The 22773-nt window shown below is 41.9% G+C and overlaps 1 protein-coding gene across 1 annotated transcript in view; it reads left to right on the top strand.

Annotated features, from left to right (window-relative positions):
• The window catches only part of SORCS3 (sortilin related VPS10 domain containing receptor 3), a 556391-nt gene extending 533883 nt beyond the window's left edge, over positions 1–22508 (top strand). Inside the window, exons 21-27 of the mRNA XM_045569400.1 lie at positions 4631–4754; positions 6148–6260; positions 10522–10653; positions 12628–12727; positions 13719–13824; positions 19244–19404; positions 20568–22508. Coding sequence (XP_045425356.1) covers positions 4631–4754; positions 6148–6260; positions 10522–10653; positions 12628–12727; positions 13719–13824; positions 19244–19404; positions 20568–20632 — 801 coding nt within the window. The 3' untranslated portion in view covers positions 20633–22508. The remainder of the gene's footprint in view (positions 1–4630; positions 4755–6147; positions 6261–10521; positions 10654–12627; positions 12728–13718; positions 13825–19243; positions 19405–20567) is intronic.
• The last annotated feature ends 265 nt before the right edge of the window (positions 22509–22773 follow it).

Genomic DNA, 22773 nt, shown 5'->3' with positions numbered 1-22773 from the left:
TTTAAGATAGGGTGATAGAAGATAGAACCAGATTCGTGGGCAGTGATGCTTTAGGAAGTTACCTGCTTTCAAAGTGTGTGTGTGTGTGTGTGTGTGCGCGCGCGCGTGTGTATGTGTATTTGAGAAAAAGTAATTTTTTTAACCTGTGAATTTTCACATTAACCCTGTAGTCATAACAGAGGTACCATACTGTTTTGCTTTCTTTCTTGTCTTTCTGTGTATTTAAGATTTTTACATAATTCTAAACATTGTATATCCACAATTATGCATTCAGCCTTTCCACTTCATATGATAAGCACTTTTCATGCATTACTATATAATCTCATGTAGGTTTTAAGTAAGGCAAGCATAGCGATTGCATAGTTTGTCCAATCTGGGAATAGCAGCTTTTATCACGGTGTACGTTTTATATTGTGGAGATTTTATAACATGTGATATTAACTTGGCTTACTGTGTCTGGGAAACTGGTGTAGGCTGCATCCAAAGATTTCCCCGCAGCTCCCTGTTCCATTAGTCAAGTAGAAATCTCATAACTAAATAGTCACTCAGAGCTTTGTAGATTTCTCGGTGGGCTCAGTGGATAATATGTGACCTGTCGCACATGAGGGATTCTCTGTGGGGAGGGATGTAGCTCACAGCCTAGGCAGGACATGAGGTATTATTCTAAGGGCCCTTGCTGTGGGCTGGCTCTGCAGCTTGGATGAAGCACAGAGACAGGGAAGTCAATCAGCTGCCTGTTGGATTTGTGGGGCTCTGAAAGGCCAATTTGCTGGGATTAACAGAGGTCTGGCTTAATAAATGTGTCTGCTTGCCTAATATATTTGAGTAAATGAACCTTAAAATACTTGATTTAATTTAGCATTGGGCACCAGATATCGGTGGCTGATGAAGAAGTCAAGAATCCTGTTGCGTGTTCCAGCTTGCAAGGAAGGTGAAATCAGCCATGCTGCCATAACAGCTGATGAAAAACAAAAGCAATTTGGAAAACAAAATTAGCTCCTGCCATTTCCCTAGCATGGGAATCTGTAGCTCGCCACCCAGGGACCAAGTGTTCCCATTCAGCACAGTTTGTTTGCTGTGGCTCAGTGCCCTGACTGGCTGGCAGGAGGGCACGCGCTCTCTTACTTCAGATGGCATTCCCTCTGTCCTGCAGCCCTAGCCCCGTGCTGGGCCCCTGGATCTCCTAGAGAAGCAGCCAGATGGAGACAAGATCAAATCTGCTGGGACAGGAGGGATTCCACTCCTCTCAGTAGAGGTGGCATTGCTCAGGATGGCATCAGCCTGACTCTTAAGAAGCACACACAGATAAAGGAGAGAGGCCTCGTGTACTGCTGAGAGCTGAAGATGATGACATGGAAGTAGTGAGAGCTCCCTGAAGAGAAAACTGTTAAGGGAGAAAAATGCCTGCTGGTGAGAGGTGGGAAAAGATCAGAGATGGCTGAGGTCATAAACTGAACTGGAAGGGCGATGTAATGCAGTCATGGTCAGAGAGAGTAACTCGTGGAATCAGGAAAAATAAAAGCACTTGGATTGATTCTTGTTTTTAAACTTTTATGCTAGTGTTTCATTATGGAAAATGTCAAAAAGTTGAAAGAATGGTGTAGTATACATCCACATACCCACCACCCTGTAGTCTACCAATACATTTACTCTGCTTATCCTATCCTACGTCTGTCTGTCCATCCCCGTATTCATCCATCCATCAATCTATCTTGACTTCTTTATTCATTTAAAAGTAAATTTAAGATACCTATATACTCTGCCCTAAATGATTCAGCTTGCAAATCATTAGCTATATAGTTCAATATTTCTTTACACTTTCCCCCATAGGGGTGTACAATGTATTAACAACAGGATGCACAAGCCTGCAGTGTGCACTTACTGAGTTTTGACAAAGACATTCCCCTGTGTAAACCAAACTCCTATCAAGGTGTATAGTATTACCATCATTCCATGAAGTTTTCTTATTCACTTTCCAGTCAATTTCCACCTCCAATTCTGAGAACCAACCACTGTTCTGTTTTCCCCATCATAGATTAGATTCACCTGTTCTAGAACTTTATAAAAAGGTAATCATACAGTGTAAATTCTTTTGTGTATGGTACTGTTTATATATGTATATACATATCAGTATTTGTTCTTTTCTGTATTCTGTATGAATATACTATGGTTCATTTATTTATTTTCCTAGTGTTGAATTCCTGGGCTGTTTCTAGTTTTCAGCTGTTATGAATAAGCTACTGTGAGCATTTTGTTTTGTTTTGGTTTTGAATATGTGTTTTCTTTTCTCTTGATTAAATTCCTGGGATTATAGTTGCCAAATCATAAAATGTGCAATGGTATAACCACTTTGGAAAAAGTTCTTGGAATTTCTTGTCAAACTAAACTTTTTCCTAAGTGGTTGTAGCATTTTTCATTCCCAATAAAATTGTATGAGAATTCTAATTGCTCTGCATCTTCAACATTACTTGGTATTATCATTTTTTAATATTTGCCAGTTTGGGTGTGCAGAAGTATCTCACTTTCTTTCTGAAGAATGTGACTAAGATAGTGAAGCTACTGAGGGTTTTCTGGGGGCTAAACCCTAATGTGCTGACCACTAGGAACTAGAAATTTTACCTGAAGCGATTTGTCAATCCTATAGATTCTCATTGCTGAACGAGTCCTTGCAGATCTTCTAAGGCAAACCCTTCATTCAACAGGTAAAGAACTAAGGCCTAGAATGGGAACAGACTTTGCTCAAGGTCATTCTTTAAAACAGTTTCAGAGCCAGAGTTTCAAGTCACTGTTTTGGTTACACTGGGGATGGCAACTCTGTGACACATGTTTTTTTCTCCCTGATTCCATCCCATGGCGGTGCCCGACATTGCTCTGCTGAGCCCAGCTTGACTTCAGCTTCTTTCTCAAAACAGGGTTCTCATCAGCCACTATTGGCCTGTTGCATTTTATATGCATGACAGAACCTACTTGTGCCTCATCATTATTTAATTCGGAAGGCCACATGCTTGTGTGTAACTTCACCCAGCCCTAAGTATAGGGAAGAATGCCTGAACTCTGGGATTTGCCCTTAGTTAAGGGAAGTAGTATATCTCTTTCCATTCTCTTTTGCTGCTTTCATTTAGCAAACAGAAAAGAAAGAATATCAGAAGCTTAGGGCAGTATCTCCAATCCTGCCCAACTCCAGCCATCAGTCTGATCATTAAATAGATCTACAGAATTTTAAAGCAGAAGAAATTAAAATTATTGTTTCAGAGGCCCTTGCTGAAAATTCTGGGCTAGAAAGGCATTCCCAGTTTGCAGTGCGGATACCGTGCGAATGCTGCATCTTGGAGCCTCTGCAGGGCTCTGTGTGAGTGTGCTGTGGGAGGGCTGGCCCAGACAGCCCCCCATTAGAGGGCAGCTCTGTGCTCCCCCCAGCTGTCTGCATCATTGCTCTCTATCCTGTTGTTTCCTGACACACAAAGAGGAGAGGGAGTCTTGTCATCTGCGCTTGTGACATCCCTGTGAGCTGCTTTAGACCAGCCTCCTACCGTTACGTTGTCTTACCTTCCAAACAGCAGGGAACTTGCGAGGGCACCCACGGAAAGATGACCACTGAATAATGACTGCAATGACTCTACAATCTCAGGAGCTGCACTCTCTTCTCTCCAATAAGCATCCGCTTTTATCAAGATCCTTTTTCCCAGGAAAATAATATAATTACAGTTGACCCCTGAACAACACGAGTCTGAACTGCTCAGGTCAGCTTACATATGGATTTTTTTTTTTCAATAAATACAGTCTGCCCTCCATGTCCATCCACAGTTTCCACATTTGCAACCAAATGCTGATCAAAAATACAGTATATTCAGGATTCAAAATCTGAAGATATGGAGGGCCTACTGCGGGATTTGAGTTATGTGCAGATTTTGGTACCTGCGGGGGTCTTGGAGCCTAACCCCCATAGATTCTGAGATACGACTGTATTCCATTTCTCTCTTCATACTTGAGAAGTTCTTATCTCTTATGATGATCGGGGAGAAAAACAGGAAAAAAAAAGATTCAGAAATGATCACAAATATGTATGTCGTCCAACCTATTAAAAATGGTAAAAATGCCTTGCAATGGAAAACACAGATATAATAAAACAAAAAGTCAGCAATCTGACCATGCCTCCAATTTACATACATTTTCTGCTATATGAAAAACAATATGCCTGGGGTGGGCAATACAGAAGTAAATAACATGTGATCACTATTCTGATAGGTCTTTTAGTCCAGGAATACAGGATGGATGTACAAGTAACAGGAGATATTGGGGGAGAAGAAAAATGATCTATTCCCAGAAGCAACAGGAACAGGTTCTAAAAGCTGCTTTTACTTTGCCCCAGGAGAAGGAATAGAATGACATGCAAAATCCAGGATGACTAGTTCTATCCTCATCTCTTGGAATTAACATTTTTATAATGTATTTCAAGTATGTTAATACTCTTCTGGATACTGGAAGAATAGTCAGTTTTAGGAAGCTGTATAAAGTTTCTTTTTTTTTTTTTTTCCTTTTCCAAGTTGACAGTCTGAGGTTTACAGGGAAGGAAGGAAGGAAGATATCCCACAGAGGACTGAATGGGTGTTGTTACTTCTCTGTCTTGTAGCCCCTCATCACCTTGGACAGCAGCATCTCCTTCACGTTCCTTGCAGAGGGAACCAACACCATCACTGTCCAGGTGGCCGCTGGGAATGCCCTCATCCAGGACACAAAAGATATCGCAGTTCATGGTGAGCCCTGAAAATTGTCCTGAGATGCTCCTTCCCACCAAGCTGATTTCATCTGCCAATCCTTGTGGTAATCGCTGATTGCTTCAGAAATTCCCCAAGCCATAGGAAAATTATGTCGATCAATAAGAGCCATCCAAACCTACCTCCTAGGTAGAGATTCAGGTTATAAGGGAAGCATATCACAGACATGCATTTGTTCTCCCCTGTGGTGTGTCTGCATCACAGTCTGGGATTCTCATTAGACAGAACCATGTATCATAAGCTGAAGGAATGCTAGCTAAGCTGGAAAGACTGTCATAGAAGGAACTAGATCAGATGTCTTGATTAGGTCTCTGCAACACACAGACAGTACCCACTGGTGAGAATGGGGACTGGTAATTTCAAAAGCCTGAGAAGCCACGGTCCCTGCCTTTGTAGGACTCATAGCTCAGGTAATGACATCTCATTACCCATATGTGGTTTCTCAATTGTTGGAGCATCTAACATCATTGGCTGCAAAAGCTTGATAATAAAGCTAAGAATATAAACTTAGACAATGACAAGAGAGTGGTGAATAGGACCACCACCCTGTTCTCAATCCTGGAGAACCATTCTTGATTATTAAATTTATTTTGAATGAAATTGATCATGCTTCTCCCTCCATTCCACACAACCTCCCCCAGGTCCCTGGACACGGCCACTATCACTGTGGTTTTCTAGAAGGTTGTAGGAAACTATGTGAGTCTCTGAACTCAGACCATATTTCTTTAACCTCACCCCAGGTGAATTCCTTTCCCTGCATCCTTGAAAACTTGTGCTCAGCTTCTTCATGCGACATTTGAAAGGTTTTATTTTTTAAGCAAATATTTTTGTTGAAGTATACATTTTATACAGAAAAGAGCACAAATGTTTAGCTTTCTGAATTACCACAAAGTGAATAGACATGTGTACTTACCTACCAGGTCAGGAAATTGAACATGAGCTACCCTCTGGATACAAGGTTTCCACCTACTTTCTAGTTCTCTGTGGCAGATTCTAGCACGATGGACAAAGGGGCTGAGGAGGGAGAAATGAAGAGGCTTCATCGTGAATGCTTTTTGCTGGATTTGCGCAATGTCACTTACAGTAGCAGAAGTCACCTTCTAGAGTTTCACGCTTCTCTTTCATTTCATATATTATTTGCAAGAGGAAAGGCTTGAGATATTAGTGACTAACACAACTGGTAGGATCCCAAATCTACTTCCAATCTCCAAATTCCACTTTCTTCCAGAAGCCAAGAAACAAGCTGAGAATAGCGTCTGACTCATGAAAGAGCAGACCCTTCCCCTGAAGCACAGTGATTGTGGAGCCCCTCCCCCATCACCCCCTTGCTTCTTCCTCTCCCAGCCTCACCTGCATACTCTTTCCCCTGCAGAATACTTCCAGTCTCAGCTCTTGTCATTTTCTCCTAACCTGGATTACCATAATCCTGACATTCCTGAGTGGAGGCAAGATATTGGCAATGTCATCAAGCGAGCTCTGGTTAAAGTAAGTTGGCTTTATCTCTTGTAAGATTTTGTGAATAAAAAAAAGAACTCAATGGTGTGGTCTGAATACATTTTCATGGATTAAAACCACCATTGTACAATTAGATAGAGATTACTTTTCTGCAAAAAGGGAGGGAGAAAGGAAGAATGGAGGGAGTAAAGGAAGGAAGGAGGGAAGGAAAGAGAGTAAAGGAAGGAGCAAGGGAGAGGGAAAGGCGGAGGGAGACAGAGGAAGAGAGGGAGGGAGAGAGTCCAGTCCAGTGTTTGAAGATGGAAATTGGCCCAATATTTATCTTGAATTTTTCTGAGATAGGGGCTTGATCCCTTTGATGAACCATTCATTGAGTTGATACTAATATCATGCACTTGGCTGGCTCTTTGCTCACCAAAGGGATCTTCTTAACCGGACATTCAGACTCACAAGATTACCATTGTCCATAATGGGGCACTCAGAAGGTTACAGGCCAGGAAACAGAGCATTCAGCAGGGTGACAGAGTTTAAGAGCTGACTCAAGATCAGATTTGCCTAGAGAAAGTGAAAGGGTTTGGTTAACTATTTTCTTAGAGCTAGGCACTAGAACATAAGAATGAATAAAACATGGTCAATTCAAATGTAGAAATAAGGCTAATGTGCAACCAGCTCTAAGGCAGAGGTATGGCCAGCTTGTCCAAGAAGCATAGAGAAAAGTGTGAATTGCTCTAACTGTGGAAGTGCAGATTTGGCACAGATTTGCAATTCAATAAATACTTATTAAACTATTGAAATGGTTTTGAAGGGGCTATTTGAACTGTGTTTTAAAGGATAAGTGTTAGTTAACAGGGAAAGGATGGTGTCTTTTGGGTAGAAGGAACAGCATATGCAAAGCAATGGACTAGTGAAAGAGTATAGCATATTTGAGAAATGACAAAGAGTTTGATGCAGCCAATCTATAGATTATAAGGGAAACTGTGGCTAAAGTTGACCTAGGGTGGTTAGGTCAGATTGGGAAGGATCTGAAAAGCTACAAGGAACTTTGCATCTATCCTATAGGCACTGCAAAGTATGAAAAGTATTGTTTTTCTTCTTCTATTTAAGGAATACAATTCTGCTGATGGATTTATATTTGTCATCCATTCTAGCGGCAGTGCAGAGGAATGGGTGGCTGGGGTGGGAAGGGAACAGGATAGGAAAGAGAGTGTTCAAAAGATGCCTAGTTAGAAGACCACTGCAGCTATCTAGGCCAGAGAACATAAGACCCTGAAGAGGAAAGAGTCAAAGGCTACTTAGGAAGTCGAACAATAGAACTGGTGAGTAATAAAATGTAGTGTGAATGAGAGGAGGGAGAAGCTTTCTGATTACAAGAGTCCGTAGGAGATGACCTTGCCATTTATCAAGATGAGCATTATGTAGGAGAAACATGCTCGGGAGACAACAGTGGCTCAGCCTCTCCAATGTAAGTTGGAGCATCTGAGAAAACCGATGGGGTGAAGAGGACCAGGAGAGTTGAAAAGACGGGTCTGCAGATGAAGCAGAGGTTCAACCTGGAGGTAGAGAGGTGAGAGCTGAGGCTGTGGAGGTTGTCGGGCTCCCCAGGGTGGGGGCAGATGTGACTGCAGATGCTCCCCGAGGCCGAGGAGAAAGATGCAGGAAGGGCATGGAGGAGCCAAGAGAAAGGAAGGAGAATAGGTAACAGAGGAGGATTTAAGAGCATTCCTGTGGGGAGCTGTCTATAAGAGTAACTACACTTGAAATCCTTTTGCAAAGAGATTGTTCATCGAAAGAGATAAAACTGAGATTTCTGTATATGTTCTCTTAGTCTGTTTGGGGTGCTGTAACAAGATACCACAAACTGGGTGGCTTATAAACAACGGAAATTTATTTCTTATAATTCTGGAGGCTTGGAAGTCTAATGTCAATGTTATAGCAGATTGAATGTCTGGTGAGGGCCCATTTCCTGGTTCATGGATGGCACTTTCTTGCTGTGTCCTCACATGGTGGAAAGGGCAAGGCAGTTCTCTGGAGTCTCTTTTATAAGGACTCTGATTCAGTTCGTGTGGGCTCTGCCCTCACAACCTAGTCATCTCTCAAAGGCTCCACCCTAATACCATCACACTGATGATTAGGTTTCAACATGAATCTGGGGGTGGGTGGACACAAATATTAAGAGCATAGCATATGTCTTTGATTGTGAGGCATCCAGAATTATATTTTGTACGGTTGCATTTATTAGAAACTTACTAGCTTTTAAAGACATAACTTAGCAATTATAACAATATTATATTAAATAATAATAATCATGTCATTTGATTCATATGCCTCAAATCTCATGAGGACTGATCGTTCACAAGTCCCTTTGGAAGGGACTAAGTGAATCTAGATACACAGCTCCAGGGTCCCTCCAAAGTCCTTGACTGACTGACGCTTCCTGAGATTACTCTTTTCTGAGACAAAGGGTCACTGCAGCCAAGGCTTGCCCCCTTCACTCCATTGAGTGATTCTCTGCATTCTGTCCCTATGTCTGGTGTTCTGAGACTTGCTTTCCCTGGAAGGTTAGGGTAAGGCCTTCCTGCCCCATGGACTTGAGCAGCACTGAGACTTCAGCTCCTCAAGGGTCATGTCCCCCAGCAGGAATACTGAGGCGTGTTGCAAACCACCTTGGGTTTCCAAGAGAATGCCTTGCTGGCTGGTGGACTTTTTAGGCTTCTGACGGGTGCTGCTTACTCTCTTACTTTTCTCACATCCATCCCTGAGAATGAACTCCAATGTGTAAGCCCAGTTCCACATAGGTAGGAGTCAGAGCTGAGAAAATGGGAAAACACCAACCCCTTTGTTTTTATTCAATTCATCAAGCATCTTTTGGAACAGTGAGGTAGACACAAAGACCCCCAGGAATGCGTGGGCAAGCACACAGTAAGAACCTATCAGAGAAAGACTGTACACACCAGATGTAATCGTATGTCACAGTGGACATGATCTATGTCCCTGAATTGTGGTGGACATGGAAATCCGGTGGTAACTGGGGTGGGAGTCTGAAGTGGAGGAGATTACCGTGGGCAGAGACAGTCACAGGGGGCTTCCTGGAGGAGGTGGGCATTTCAGCTGAACCACAAATGATTAATATATATCATATTTGGATAGGCAGAAGAGGTGTTGTTCTGGATAAAAGATTTTCAGGAGGCACATAGGAAAGAATAAGCATTCTCTTTACAGGGGGAGAACTCACAGTTCTGTTTTCTTTGAGAATTCGCTTTCAGACAGAAGCTTACTTTTAAGTTTTTATTAGAAAAGCAATATAATCCTTTTACTAAGCACTCAGAAATAGAAAAATTCACTCATAATCTCAGCCTCTTAACAAAGTTTAGTATTTTGTAATTTTCTCTTCTGTACATTTGGATTTTTATGGCGTTGTAACCCAAGAAATGTAAGGAAATAGATGAGAGGGCAGCTATCGTAAGTATTTTTCCATGTTGCCTCATAGAACTCATTATCATCTTAATGACAGAATAATATACTATCAGGTATTAAGTAAATACCAGTATTTATTTAATTTTTTTTGAATACTTGAGTTTTTCCCATTTATTTGCTATTATAAATAATGTGAGCAGTTTTTTCTCCATATGGCTTTTCCTGTGTTTCCAATCGTGTCTAGGACAAACTTGCCAAGTTACAGTCACTGAATGAAGGGCATGCATATTTTTATGGCCTTAAAGTAAGTCTTTTGGAAAACAAATGGGCAATATGTATCAATTTTTAATGCTACCAGCACCAAATGAGGGAACCTCCTTTACTGCAGCCTCACCAATTTTAGCTATTAAACTTAAAAAAGAAAAAAATCCTGCTTTCACAAGTGAAAACAAGTGCTGCTCTGCTTTCTTTAAATTTGCATCTTTCCCTATTTGTTTATGATTCTTTATTCCTCATTTGCAGCCAGTCTGTGTTTTAGCTGGAAGCTCTAGTTCTCTTAGTGCAGAAAAATGGAAAATGTGGAAGAAACTTTTGCAAATGGTTCTCAGCAAATAATGCTTTGAAAATCATTTGTGATACTATTTTAATTTCTGTAAAAATGTATATCAGAGCAGAGGGGGTAGCGAAACTAGTAATTCTTTACCTAGCAGATCTAGGGAAAACAGAAAGGAAGCCTGGATGTATACTGGAGGCTGTGCCTGAAATGCTGCATTTGAAAAATGTACAGGAGCCCTCTAGCTGTGCACCCTGCTCCTTGTTACTGATCTGGGGAAGGCCTGCTCTCCCAGGACCTCACTCTGTCTAAACATCTTTGCAGGTAACCAGCGTCCCGGAAGACCAGATCCTGGTTGCCGTGTTCCCCGGGCTCCCCACATCAGCAGAGCTGTTCATCCTCCCCCCGAAGAACCTGACGGAGAGGAGGAAAGGCAACGAAGGGGACCTGGAACAAGTAAGTGGAAGCAAACGCGGCTGGGACCCTTGCCATACCGGACACTCGAAGCGGGCACAGAGCTGTTTCCAGCCCAAAAGGGAGACAGGGTCTCTCCCATTGTCCCACCAACCTGTCAGTCTTTGCCCAACACCCACGGTTTTGAAGACCAGTCAGCCTTACCCAGAATAAACACAAATGTAAATTGACTGGGGCATTCAGTCACCGGGGAAGGAAAGGTGCTCCAAGGTCATCCATTCCAATGGCCAGCAGCCCTGCACCTGGCTCGTGTCTCCCTGCTAGTGACCCCTCCTGGGGTGAGTCAGGGAGGCAGCAGAGAAAGGGGGTGAGATTTGAGTTGCTCTACCTGTTCCTGGGACTATGTGCTTCTTGTTTTTAAACTGTACTGGCCCTGAAGATCCTGACCAATTTAAGCTCTGATTCTGGGGAGAAATGAACTACTTTTAAACATGTTTCTTTGGAGAGGGATGGTTTGCCTCATCTTGCTTTGACTAAGGAAACAGTCTTTCCAAAAGGGATTGTGATTTACTGTTCTTATCAAATGGGCATATAGAACTATACTGTGACCTGCACACTTCCCTGTAAGTAAGGAAATGGCCAGTCTGGTGTTTCTCCCTCTGACTGCCTGCTCCTCCTGGGGTCCTATTGACTGCACTCTGTTTCACCCTTCCCTCCCTTCCCTTGGTGCTAAGGCAGGAGAAGTGGAAATAAGTGAGAATGAGCCTGCAGGAAATCAGCATGAATCAAACACATTTGCTCCCATACAAGGTAATCACTGTACAGACATCGTCTCTGCCCTAATGGTCTTCACCTGGCCATCACCCTGTCCCCATCTCCATCCACAGTCCTCGAGCAGCACAGATGCAATGGCAGTTTCTCTGGAAAATGAAACAGTCCCTTCCACTGCAGGGTTGCATACTGAAGTTGGCCAGAAATAAATTCGGCTTCTCAATGCATACATCACTTTTACAAGACCTCTTTGTTCTGAAATAGCAAGTGGCACGTGTGAGCTGTATTTGGAAGCTGCAATATCCACCCATTTAGATAAATAGGTAATTACGGTGATGAATAGCAGCTGTGATATCAAGGCGCGTACAGCGAGATAAGAGTCAGGGACAACAGCCGAAGTCTGCCCCAGCTTTCACGTGGGAATTACAGAGTGATTGAATCGATGTTATGTGTTCTGAGACTTGCCGGGGAAAAGTAAAGAGGAAAAATTATCCCATAAAAAGGAGGCAGCTTCTGCTTTGATGTCTGCCTCCCATTGTCTCTAAGATAGCAAAAGCAGAGGAGTGGGCTGGGGGTGTACACACCTGCTTTAATCCTGGCGGGGGCCTCCATCCCCTGTGTGTATTGCTTGATCAGATTAAAGAGCTAATGATGGGTTGACTTTCCTTCATTGGAACCCATAACAGATCTTCTTACGGTAGGTGATAAAGGCATGGATGAAAGAACACTGATCTAGGAGTTGAATGAAACACCTAAGCCTCTTATAGCTCTACTTTACCAGATGATTATGGGCACCTCTTTCTGTCTCACTTCCCTCTCCAGAATAAGCAAATAACACAAACTACAGTCATCCCTCCATACACGTGGGGGATTGGTTCCAGAATCCTCGCATATACCAAAATCCACACATATTGAACTCCTGTAGTTGGACCTGCAGAACCCATAGATACGGAAACTCAGGCCTCCATATGCATGTTTTTCAGCCCTTTAATACTACATTTTCTATTCATGTTAAGTTGAAAAAAAATCTCCATATGAATAGACCTGGACAGTTCAAACCCATGTTGTTCAAGGGCCAGTTGTACTTCCTTGGCTTCCCAGGGCTCCAAGAACCAAATTGGTAAAGATATTCCAACATCCTGTTTCCTGATTGAACATGGTCATTTTTTACCTATTCACCTTTTCCCTGGTTTCTTATCCCATGAGGGAGCATCATCATATCTCTCTCTCTTATTTTTTTTTTAGATTGTAGAGACACTATTTAATGCTCTAAACCAAAATTTGATCCAGTTTGAGCTGAAGCCAGGGGTTCAAGTCATTGTGTACGTCACACAGCTGACATTAGGTGAGTGCCGCTGGGAATCAGAGGAAAATGGGGAAGGTGATCTGCTATCGCAGAGAGAAAAGGGAGGAGATAATCACCAAATACTTCACTTTGGAGGAGGGCCCTTCTGTGTAGTTACGCTTCTGAAAGATTAGTCATATATATCTCCCCGGAGGCAGCCCGTGGCGCTGGCAGGAAGACTGTGTGAGGAGTGAGTTTGCCGTTAAATCCCTAGACAGTTTTGGAGAAAACCTACAATTTCTTTGGGTCTTGACTTTATTTATTTATTCATTTATTTATTATTCGTTATTTATCTGTAATAATAGTGGGATTACGTTGCGTAGTTCTCAAGCTCTCTTCATTTCTATGATTTTTTTATTTCATGAATCTCAGATCAGAGGCTAGGTAATAAACTTTAAAACCCTCTTCCAATTTACAATGTGTGAGTCTAAGTAGCAACAGGGAAAAGCTCTAGTTGGTATATTTATGATAGGATTAAAAAAGGGATGTCTCGTTAGGCATCTACTTCTGGCTCTCTGGGAGAGTCTGTTTGCCAAATGGTTCTTATTAATATAAGACTTTTCAGATGTGGAAGTCCAGGTATGCTCATCCAGGGGTGTTCTACCTACCTGAACATCATGGAGGAAGAGAATGAAACTCTGCATTGTATTTGACCCAAAAGTTCAGTGGGCTGCCTGTAATCATACTAGCTGGCACACAGGCTATCCAGGAAAAAGAGCATTTGAGCGCTTCTTCCATTCCCCTCAGCCGGACACACATTGTTCAATTTACACCCAAAACAGCAAGTTTCCTGGGGCAGAACAGAGAAGTTTACTTTCCCCAACAAGCTGTCATTGGGGATATGATTCTCATCATTGAAGCCAGGCTTCCTGTGCCCAGAGAGCTCTCAGGGCAATTGGAGACTGGACATAGGATGGAGACCAGTGGTCTCCACTGGGTACTCCCTCCAGCTAATAGCTTCCAAGTGAGTATGTCTGTTCTTTCCTCCTAGCTCCATTGGTGGACTCCAGTGCTGGGCATAGCAGCTCAGCCATGCTTATGCTCTTGTCAGTGGTGTTTGTTGGCCTGGCTGTGTTTTTGATCTACAAGTTTAAAAGGTATGTGCTTAATTTAGATCTTGGGCTAGGTTCATTGCAGATAATTCTCCCTTTAACTAACTTTCCTAAACTCATCTCAAGAATTTGATTTTAATTCTCCTTGAAGCTCTGTTGACGTTGGGGAAAACCAGAAATAGTTGAGGGTCAGAGGAAATAAATGGGTTTAAGAATCAGAACTCCATCCAATTTATAGGTATAATGAGTTGGGTAAATCCAGTTTGAGCTGAAGCCAGGGGTTCAAGTCATTATGTACGTCACACAGCTGACATTAGGTGAGTGTCCCTGGGAATCGGGAAAATGGATATGATCTGTTATCCCTAGCCTGTGAAATTAATTTATTCTCTTCAAGAGAAGGGTTAGGGATTTTCAAACCTCACCCCATTTTCTAAAGTAAGGTCTCAAATAGTCAGAAGATCTTTTTATGCAGGTCAACTACCCATTCAGGGTGGTTAAATAGAGAAAATGCAGCTAAAATCTGATACATGCCAGACACACACATGCATTTTTGCATCTCCTTTTGCAGCTATCCAGTATCTCTGTTTAAAGGTACATGCTAAAAACATTCAATGTTCATCCCTCTCCCTATTTTTCCTGTTCTAAAGGGAAATTGATCAGGAAAACTAAACTCCACACATCTTCGTAAATTATTTTTAAAAGCCACAGAAGAGGTGATATAATAAGGTACTTATTACAAAAAATGAATTGAAGTCAATATTCTGTACCAATATTTAAACTATGTAATACTCCTACCAGAAAGTGAACTGGTTAAGAGTATGAACTCTGAAATCTGACAGATCCAATTTTAACTTTTAGCATTTGTAACCTTAGGCAATAGTATTTGTATCTCTAAGCCCTAGTTTCCTCATCAGTAAAATGAGGATAAAAAGAATAACTTTATAGGTTTGCTATATGGTTGAAATGTCATATCTATAATATATACTAGTCAACAAAGCTAAGCTATTATAAATAACAAAGAGCATGTCTTCCAAAGATACCTTCTGTGTCATAAACTGGGACATAGTAGGTTCTCAAAAATTTTATCAGTGTCATAAAGATGTGCTTCTGAGGAATCCGGGGTGAAGTAAAAATACTATTATTATCTTATGAGTTTTGAAAGCACCACTTGGTCCTGGGACTCTTTCTGGGCACTGAAGGTGATGCTTTTAGGCTTTGGTAGAGACCAGTGGTAAAGGATTATTTCTGTCCTCCTCCTTCCTGCTTAGCTCTCTGGTAGGGGGTATCTCAGTTACTTAAAAGTGCCAGGTTTACTCAACATACCTCTCAACATTAGCCACAACAGCAGAAATCTTATCACCACCCTCCATGCCCACTAGAAAGACAGAGATTTACTTCCCCACTTAATTTATAGATCAGTATGTAAGTTCATGTCCTCTTGGATCAAGATTTTGTCAACTCACCTGTCCCTGCTCCCTTTGAAGAGAGGAAAAACTTTTATTTCACAACTAGAGAGAAAAGGCTCAATTTGTAAGCAATCTGGTTAAAGCAACACCCATTCATAGATGTACTTCTATTATTTTCGGGGAACATTTTCACTTTTGACTCATCTAAGGATTTGATTGTGGGGAAGCCTGGTGGTTGCTGGGGCTTGAAAATCAACTCAACCAAATGTGTCACCTCTGGCTCCTGTGACTCCATAGTTGCTAAGGATGAGAGCCAATCACAGTCCTGCAAAGAGGTATTTGTGTCAGGTGGCTCCAAAGCAAGGACACTTAAGGATCATTTGTCCTGTGACTTGGGAAGTTTCTGTTCCTTTATAAACATGTTTAAACTCCCTGGACAGTCAATTTATTCGTGCAGGCATCTCTAAACATGTATACCTTAATACATGAATCCATGCCAGGTAGTGGCATCTCTGAATTATTCGACCTTTATAGTTCCTCATTATCAGCCAACCCTTTCTAAGTCCCTGACAGTGGATCATGTAGCTAAGGCTACAGAAAACAAACACCAATCAAACTGGGTAACAGCAGCATCAGCTAAGACTAACCAGTTGTCAGTTAACCTTTATTTTTCTGGCCCCTTTCTGGGGGACGTTTTCCTCCCAGTGCTCAAGCCCTTTGGTAGAGATTCTGTTGGATTTTCTTTAATTTCTTTGGCCTCCTTTCCCTCCCTATCACGTGGTACCCCAATGACGGCCACGTGGAGAGTGGCTGGTTTGCAGCAAGTAAAGGTTCCTAACTGGGATTCCCAGAGGCTCCTTTGCTTCTTTCATTACTGTACAGTGGAACTTCTGCAACGATAAAAATGCTCTATAATCTGTGCTAATACCATAGCCGCTAGTGTGACCGAGGAACCAAATTTTAATTATATTTAACTTTAATTAATTTAAATGTAAATAGTTAGTAAATACTCTGTTGGACAGCACAGTGGGCTTTCTGTTCTGTGTTCAGATCACTGGCCATTCTGAGTTTTCAGACCCAAAACTTCCTCTCTGTAATTGCCAGAGTTAACTCATGAAACCATTCATTCACTCCACAAATATTTATTGAGTGCCTGCTGTGTGCCAGGCACTGAAAATGATCTCAATGTCCCAAGTGGTCACTTAACAGTGAGAAGGAGAATAGAGTTACCATGAGCCTCCAGCTTCATTTAGGTAAATATCATCCTGCCTCTTACAGTCCAGCTTGCTCTTGGATGGTGACTGCTATTTTCCAGTATCTCCAGCAATATAATTGACATGGATTTTAATTTCTGAAAAATGCCTAACAAGACAGACTTTCTTTCCATAACTGTAGATCTGCTTTTTCTGGTTATCCAAGAGAATGTTTCAGCTTTTCTATTCCTTCCAGCCATTTCTTCAGTAGGGCTTTCATTACCATCCAAAGCCTACTTTGCTCTCTCTAAATTTCCTCCCACGGGCTTCTAACAATCCTGATAGCTGGAGCAAACAAATACAAATTGCAATTGGTTTTGGTTTTTATCTTTTTAAAATTTTTGTGGGGAGACTTAGGCCTATCCATATTACTCTTCTTATTTAAATCTACATGAATATGTGGTCCAAGACATACCTCTTGATTGCCTCATTTCCTACCTTTCTCATATGCAAAAGCAAGATTCAGACTTGACTTATATTCTCAACAGTCCCACAAGTGGATGTGTCAAGAAATAAAAGCAACCTCACAATTTTTTAAAATGTTGCAAATTATGATATAAAATTTATTCCCTTCCAACCATCTATGTGAAAAAGATGAAAAATATCCCAGTTTTTAGACGTGTTGTTTGGAAACTAAGATAAAGTGAACAGTCTTTATGGGAGCAAGTTTATCCAAATCCCCATAGATATCATTAGCAAGGCGGGAAAAGGGAGGCAGCGAGCCCTGGTTACCACTTTGAAGCACACAGGCTTGTGTGATTAGGAACAGTTTGACCACCCCTGCACTGCACCAATATTACAGTCGATCACACCATTCACGAGCAATGTGTTTTGTTATGATTGGAAGGAATCTAAGTCATTAAACTGCATTTCTATCTAGATAAAAAGAAAGTAAGGGCCAACATGAATTTTTAATTACACATGTTCAGAGAGCCTGCTGTTTGCTGCCTCACACAGATTCTATTCAGTTAAGGTTCTTGCAAATTATAGTAAACTGGTTTAGACCAGTAGGCATCGTGGGTTCGAAAGCAAACATTAAAGGCATGAAAACTGAACATAAAGGAAAGGTGGAAATGACTGCATGTTTTAAACCTATTTTCAGATTTTTTTCTTCTGAATTAGCTACAGGAAAATCTTATTAAATGTTTCTGCATTCTGGCTCATTTGGGGTTACAGTGGGGACGGGAATGCAGAAGTCTGAAAATACCACTGGCTGGCCCTGGGACAACAGGGGGATTCTCCCTTAGAAATGCATGGATGCATTTCTCCCTTAGGAATGGCCTGGATGGAGGTGGGTGTCTGATGTCCCAAGTTTTAATGGCATCTATGCCAGTAATTGGCTTCCTGAAATGTCTGGACTTTAGTCCAATTTTTCCCCATCTTTTGATGAGATAAGAGGGGGTCTCTTCTAGAAGTGATATTCTAAGATAAAAATGTAGTGTTTTTATTGAAGAATATGGGATAGTAAAGTAGAAAGAGCACAGGCTTTAAGGTCATTTATTCAACAAATGCTTAATGTAAACCATGTGCCAAGCACTGTGCTAAATGAAGTGTATAGCAGTGAAGACAGAAAACCCACATGGGGTTTTAGGCTAGTGGGAGAGAGATAGAAAACAAGTTGGTAAACATTGCCTATTACATAACCTTAAACCAATGCCTTGTTTATCTCTTGTGTAGATATTATCCCTAATTATATATTTATAACAGGGGAGGTTGGGTGGTCAGGCACGGCCTCTCAGAGATGACACATAAGCCAAGCTCTGAAGGAGAAGAGTGGAGGGAATTGTGTTACAGGTGGAGGGAATTGTTGATTCAAAGTCCCCAAGATGTGGGAGAGCTTCATGTGCTAGAGTTTGACAACTCAAAATTTGGGTCTCCAACCAACCAGAAGCATTAGCCTCACCTGGGAGCTTGGCAGAAATGCAGAATCTCAACCCATTCAGTCCAGACTTGGAGAGTCATAATTAACATTTTAACAATGACTCTGGGTGATGCCTAAACACATTAAAGTTTGAGAAGTGCTGGGTTGGAGGAATTCAAAGGAGACTACAGAGGCTGGAACACAGTGGGTCAGGAGATGATGGGGGTGGGTCAGCACACGAATGCCCCAACAAGATTTCAGTCTGAACCACTCCTCCAGCCACAACCCAACCTGCCTCGTGTTTCCAAATCCACTACTTTTGTGTCTTTGAAGGGAGTTATTTAGCTTCTCTTAATCCTTTCCATAATTCTCTCTACAATCCTTTAAAAAATCTGTTATCCCTATTGAACAGATGAGGAGATGGACTCTCAAAGTATTTAAGATGCTTGGTCCATAAGTGGTGCTTTGAAAATTGTAGCAATGGCTATGAGTCTATTATTTCTTAGCTATTCATAAAAGAAGCCAATGTGAATTGATTCAATTGGTGCAATCTTAGAAAAAGATGTCTTTTCACTATGTACAAACTTACGAGTCTCAAAGTCCAGCTCCTTTAAAAACTTAGTAACAGGTAAATATTTTAAGAGTTTTAGTGCCTAACCAACCAGCAGCATTGTCCTTTTGTTTATACCTGCGTGGCTTTTACCCCAGGAGAAGGTGCATTTCTCGGGGAGTTCCATGGTTACAACTTCCCTGGGCATTTGGGTCTCTGGGTGGCCTTGTGTTCCTTGGCTTCAGGACCACAGTGTCCCCGGGTGACCCATACCTTTCCCTGACATTGGCTCTTCCTGTTAATAGCTTATTCCTCTCCTCTCACCCAGGATTTCCAATTGCCCAAGTCTGGTGTGCCTATGATCTTAATCTGATTTTACTCCTGCCTCATGTAGGAAAATCCCCTGGATTAACATCTATGCTCAAGTCCAGCATGACAAGGAGCAGGAGATGATTGGGTCAGTGAGCCAAAGTGAAAACGCTCCCAAAATCACACTCAGTGACTTCACCGAGCCCGAGGAGCTGCTGGACAAAGAGCTGGACACCCGAGTCATAGGTATGTGTGCCTGTACCACCAAGCTCCTGTGTCCTCTGTCCGCCCACCGCTAGGTCCATCAGCCCACTTCACCCGTGCTAGACAGTCCTGGACTGGAGGGTGAGGAAAAGCAATTGGCTACAGGGATGTAATCATGTTTGAAAATTTGTCGGCCACCTCTGCCCACATGAAATTGGCAGATTTTTTTTTTTTTCCTCCTTAAAATTCAATCAAAGCCACGTGCTATGGCTCATGCCTGTAATCCTAGCACACTGGAAGGCCGAGGCAGGTGGATCATTTGCGCTCAGGAGTTCGAGATCAGCCTGAACAAGAGCGAGACCCTGTCTCTACTAAAAAAATAGAAAGAAATTAGCTTGACAACTAAAAATATATAGAAAACATTAGCTGGGCATGGTGGCACATGCCTGTAGTCCCAGCTCCTCGGGAGATTGAGGCAGGAGGATTACTTGAGAACAGGAGTTTGATGTTGCTGTGAGCTAGGCTGACACCACGGCACTCTAGCCTGGGCAATAGAGTGAGACTCTGTCTCAAAAAAAAAAAAACAGTCAATCAAGATTGGAAGCACTGGGCTCTGGGTAGGGAAGGGATGAGACGAACTATCCATTACTTTTGGCCTTTTTTCTTCTTTTTCTATAAAGCAAAAGCATTACTTGTCCTTATTAATAATCACATGAATGCAGAATCTGGCATCAGAGAGCCCTAGGTCCATTTCCTTGCTCTGCTAATCTGCTAGCTCTGTAACCTCCCTGCCTCATATTCCTCATCTGTGAAATGGGAATAATAGATCCCGTTCTGTTTCTACTATATTTCTAATGGTAGCTAAGAATCTCTTCTAAGACTGCTGTGATAATGTCATTAGCACAGTGCCTGCCACATAGTAAGTTTCAATACATCTTGGCTATTACTCTTGTTAGCATTAAAGATGGCACTCAGTGTGTTGATCCCACCCATGTGCTGGTAGGTGCCCATGGGAGGTGGCATACATTAAGCATGGATGAGATAAGCCAGTGAGCAGACAGGTAAGACTGTGCAGGTGCCCTATTTAATAAATACCTGTTAAGCACCTGTCATAGCTTGCTTGGTATTTAGCAGTGAATAAAGCAAAGATCCTGGCCCTTGTGGAACTTACACCTGTTTCTCTTTGTGTCTTCTCTTCCGGGCAGGAGGCATTGCCACCATTGCAAACAGCGAAAGCACAAAGGAGATCCCCAACTGCACTAGTGTTTAATACCAACAAGCCACGTGGTCAACCACCTTTCTGACTTTTTATTTTTGATGATTACTATTACTGTTACTATAGAAAAAATGAAAATGTCCTTTTTTACCTTTTGTTTACCAAGGGCCCCTTCATGGTAGCAGGAAGATGCTTAGCTTTGGGAGAAAGAGGCATTCTTAGCTGATTCAAATGAGACAAAAATAATAAATGGCTGTATTTGTGCTAAGAGCAAAGAATGAATCTTCCCACAGCCTCCTTGCTTTATTCTGCCATTGGTAGCATAAAAACTCTCTTTTTTTCTTGCATTCTCTCTTTCTTTTTATTTAAGTTGGGTTGGCTTTTTGTTAACCTCCCACCTACCCGCAAATCACCAAGACCTTTCCCTCAGCACACACACATACAACACAAACCATTTCCCAGTTAGATCCGCAGGAGGTGGGTTGGTGGGGAGTGGGTGCAGCTGCAGAAAGCATGCACACCTTAGGAAAGAGGCCCTGCCTTGTGCATGTCAATAGCGAGGCTACAGGTGGCTTATTGTATATAATTACAATGTAAATAGCTTTTTATTTCCTGAGAAATAATTTAATGTTTAGTAAAAAAGAAAACAGAAAAAAGAAAGATGCGTGTGTTGGCTTACACACCGACCCTCAGAGCTGACCAACCTGCCAGGCCTGCTTGATGTGTTGGGTCTGGACGCTCCCCTGTTGTCTGTACCACTTAACTCTTGCATCTCCTTGTCCACGCCATGTCTGGTTCCTACTTGTGTATATAAAGGGGGGGCGGGGGGAGGGCTTCTTTGGGGCAATTGATTAAGGAAGGACTCTAGTGACATCATAGATCATGGGGGTCATTTTTGTTCCAACAATGACACGGAAGAAGTTGTAAGATGAGGCCCACTAGAGACTTCAAACTGAGACCCAGACGGGGAAAAACGCTTCCTCTCTAAAAGGAAAAAGCCAAAGGTGTTTATCAGCCTGAGAAAATACTTTTCCCTAAAAAACCCAGACAATGGATCTAAAAATGGCAATTAATCCATATTCTGATTGGACTCTGTGAAAATGGATAATGCTTATGGAGAATTCTCAGGCTACTCTCAGCTCAGAAAAGTCCCCTGGATGCTAAGTAAAGCCCAGTGAGTGTTTCTTGGCATGGGAAGGGTTATAGAGGTTGGGAGGGAGGTGGATTTGTGAAATCCTGAGTCCTTGCAAACCCTGCAGGCCAAATAGGGGGTCTAGCCTTTAATGATATTAGTCAGAGGCGATTTTAGCAAAGCTGTGCTATTTGCTTGTCAGATGTACACAACTTCCTTAAAGTCAAATGTCTGCCTTCAGTTCCCTTAAAGTAGTTCTTGCCTCTGGGGTGAGTGGCTTTCAAAGCCGATTAGCTTTTCCAGCACCTCAGCCCCTTACACATTTACACATACCAGTTCTTTTCCGTAGGGTCACTTTAAGCCATGCTGTAAGCGTTGTTTTTATTTTCAGGCTTAGCCTCAGCACACTCGTTTAAAAAAAAATGATATACTGTATATATTTGGGAGGAAAGACCACATTTTGTACCCGTTAATTTTTGTGGGATGTTGTTCCCATTCTACTTTGTGAGAAACAGAGAGAATGTGATATAGAGAAATCTGGCTGGCTACAGCATAGATCAGTATTAGGAATATTTCTAAAGATCCTGCTTTTTCGTTTCAAGGGTTAAATGGGGCAGACCATTGCAATACTTGTACTAAACACTGGAATACAAATGCATGAGTCATATCTATATATACAGTATATGTACATATACTGTTCTTGGTTTTATTGTTCCACTTGAATATTTCTACTGTAAAAAAAAAAGACAGTGGTTTTGAAATTGTTGAAAATAAATGTATTTTTGTACATCAAAGCTACATACTTGGCTGAGCTTTCTCTGTTCGGGAAGTTTTCTACCTATTGTATCCATCAACTGTTGTTAACAATCATGCTACATGACCAAAAAAAGAATCACTTTTTTAGCAGGTGGTTTATTGTTTTATTCTTGAGTCTTCAGGTTGGCTATGGTTTGGTTGAGCTCAGTCAGGACTGACCAGGCTCTGCTGGGCTGGGCTGGATGCTAGTTCAAGTCTGCTTCATCAATCAGCATCATTCTGGGACCAGCAGCTACCTACGTATGTT

The sequence above is a fragment of the Lemur catta genome, chromosome 14 (genome assembly GCF_020740605.2).
Source record: "Lemur catta isolate mLemCat1 chromosome 14, mLemCat1.pri, whole genome shotgun sequence".
Taxonomy (NCBI): Eukaryota; Metazoa; Chordata; class Mammalia; order Primates; family Lemuridae; genus Lemur; species Lemur catta.
This window is presented reverse-complemented; position numbering and strand designations above follow the sequence as displayed.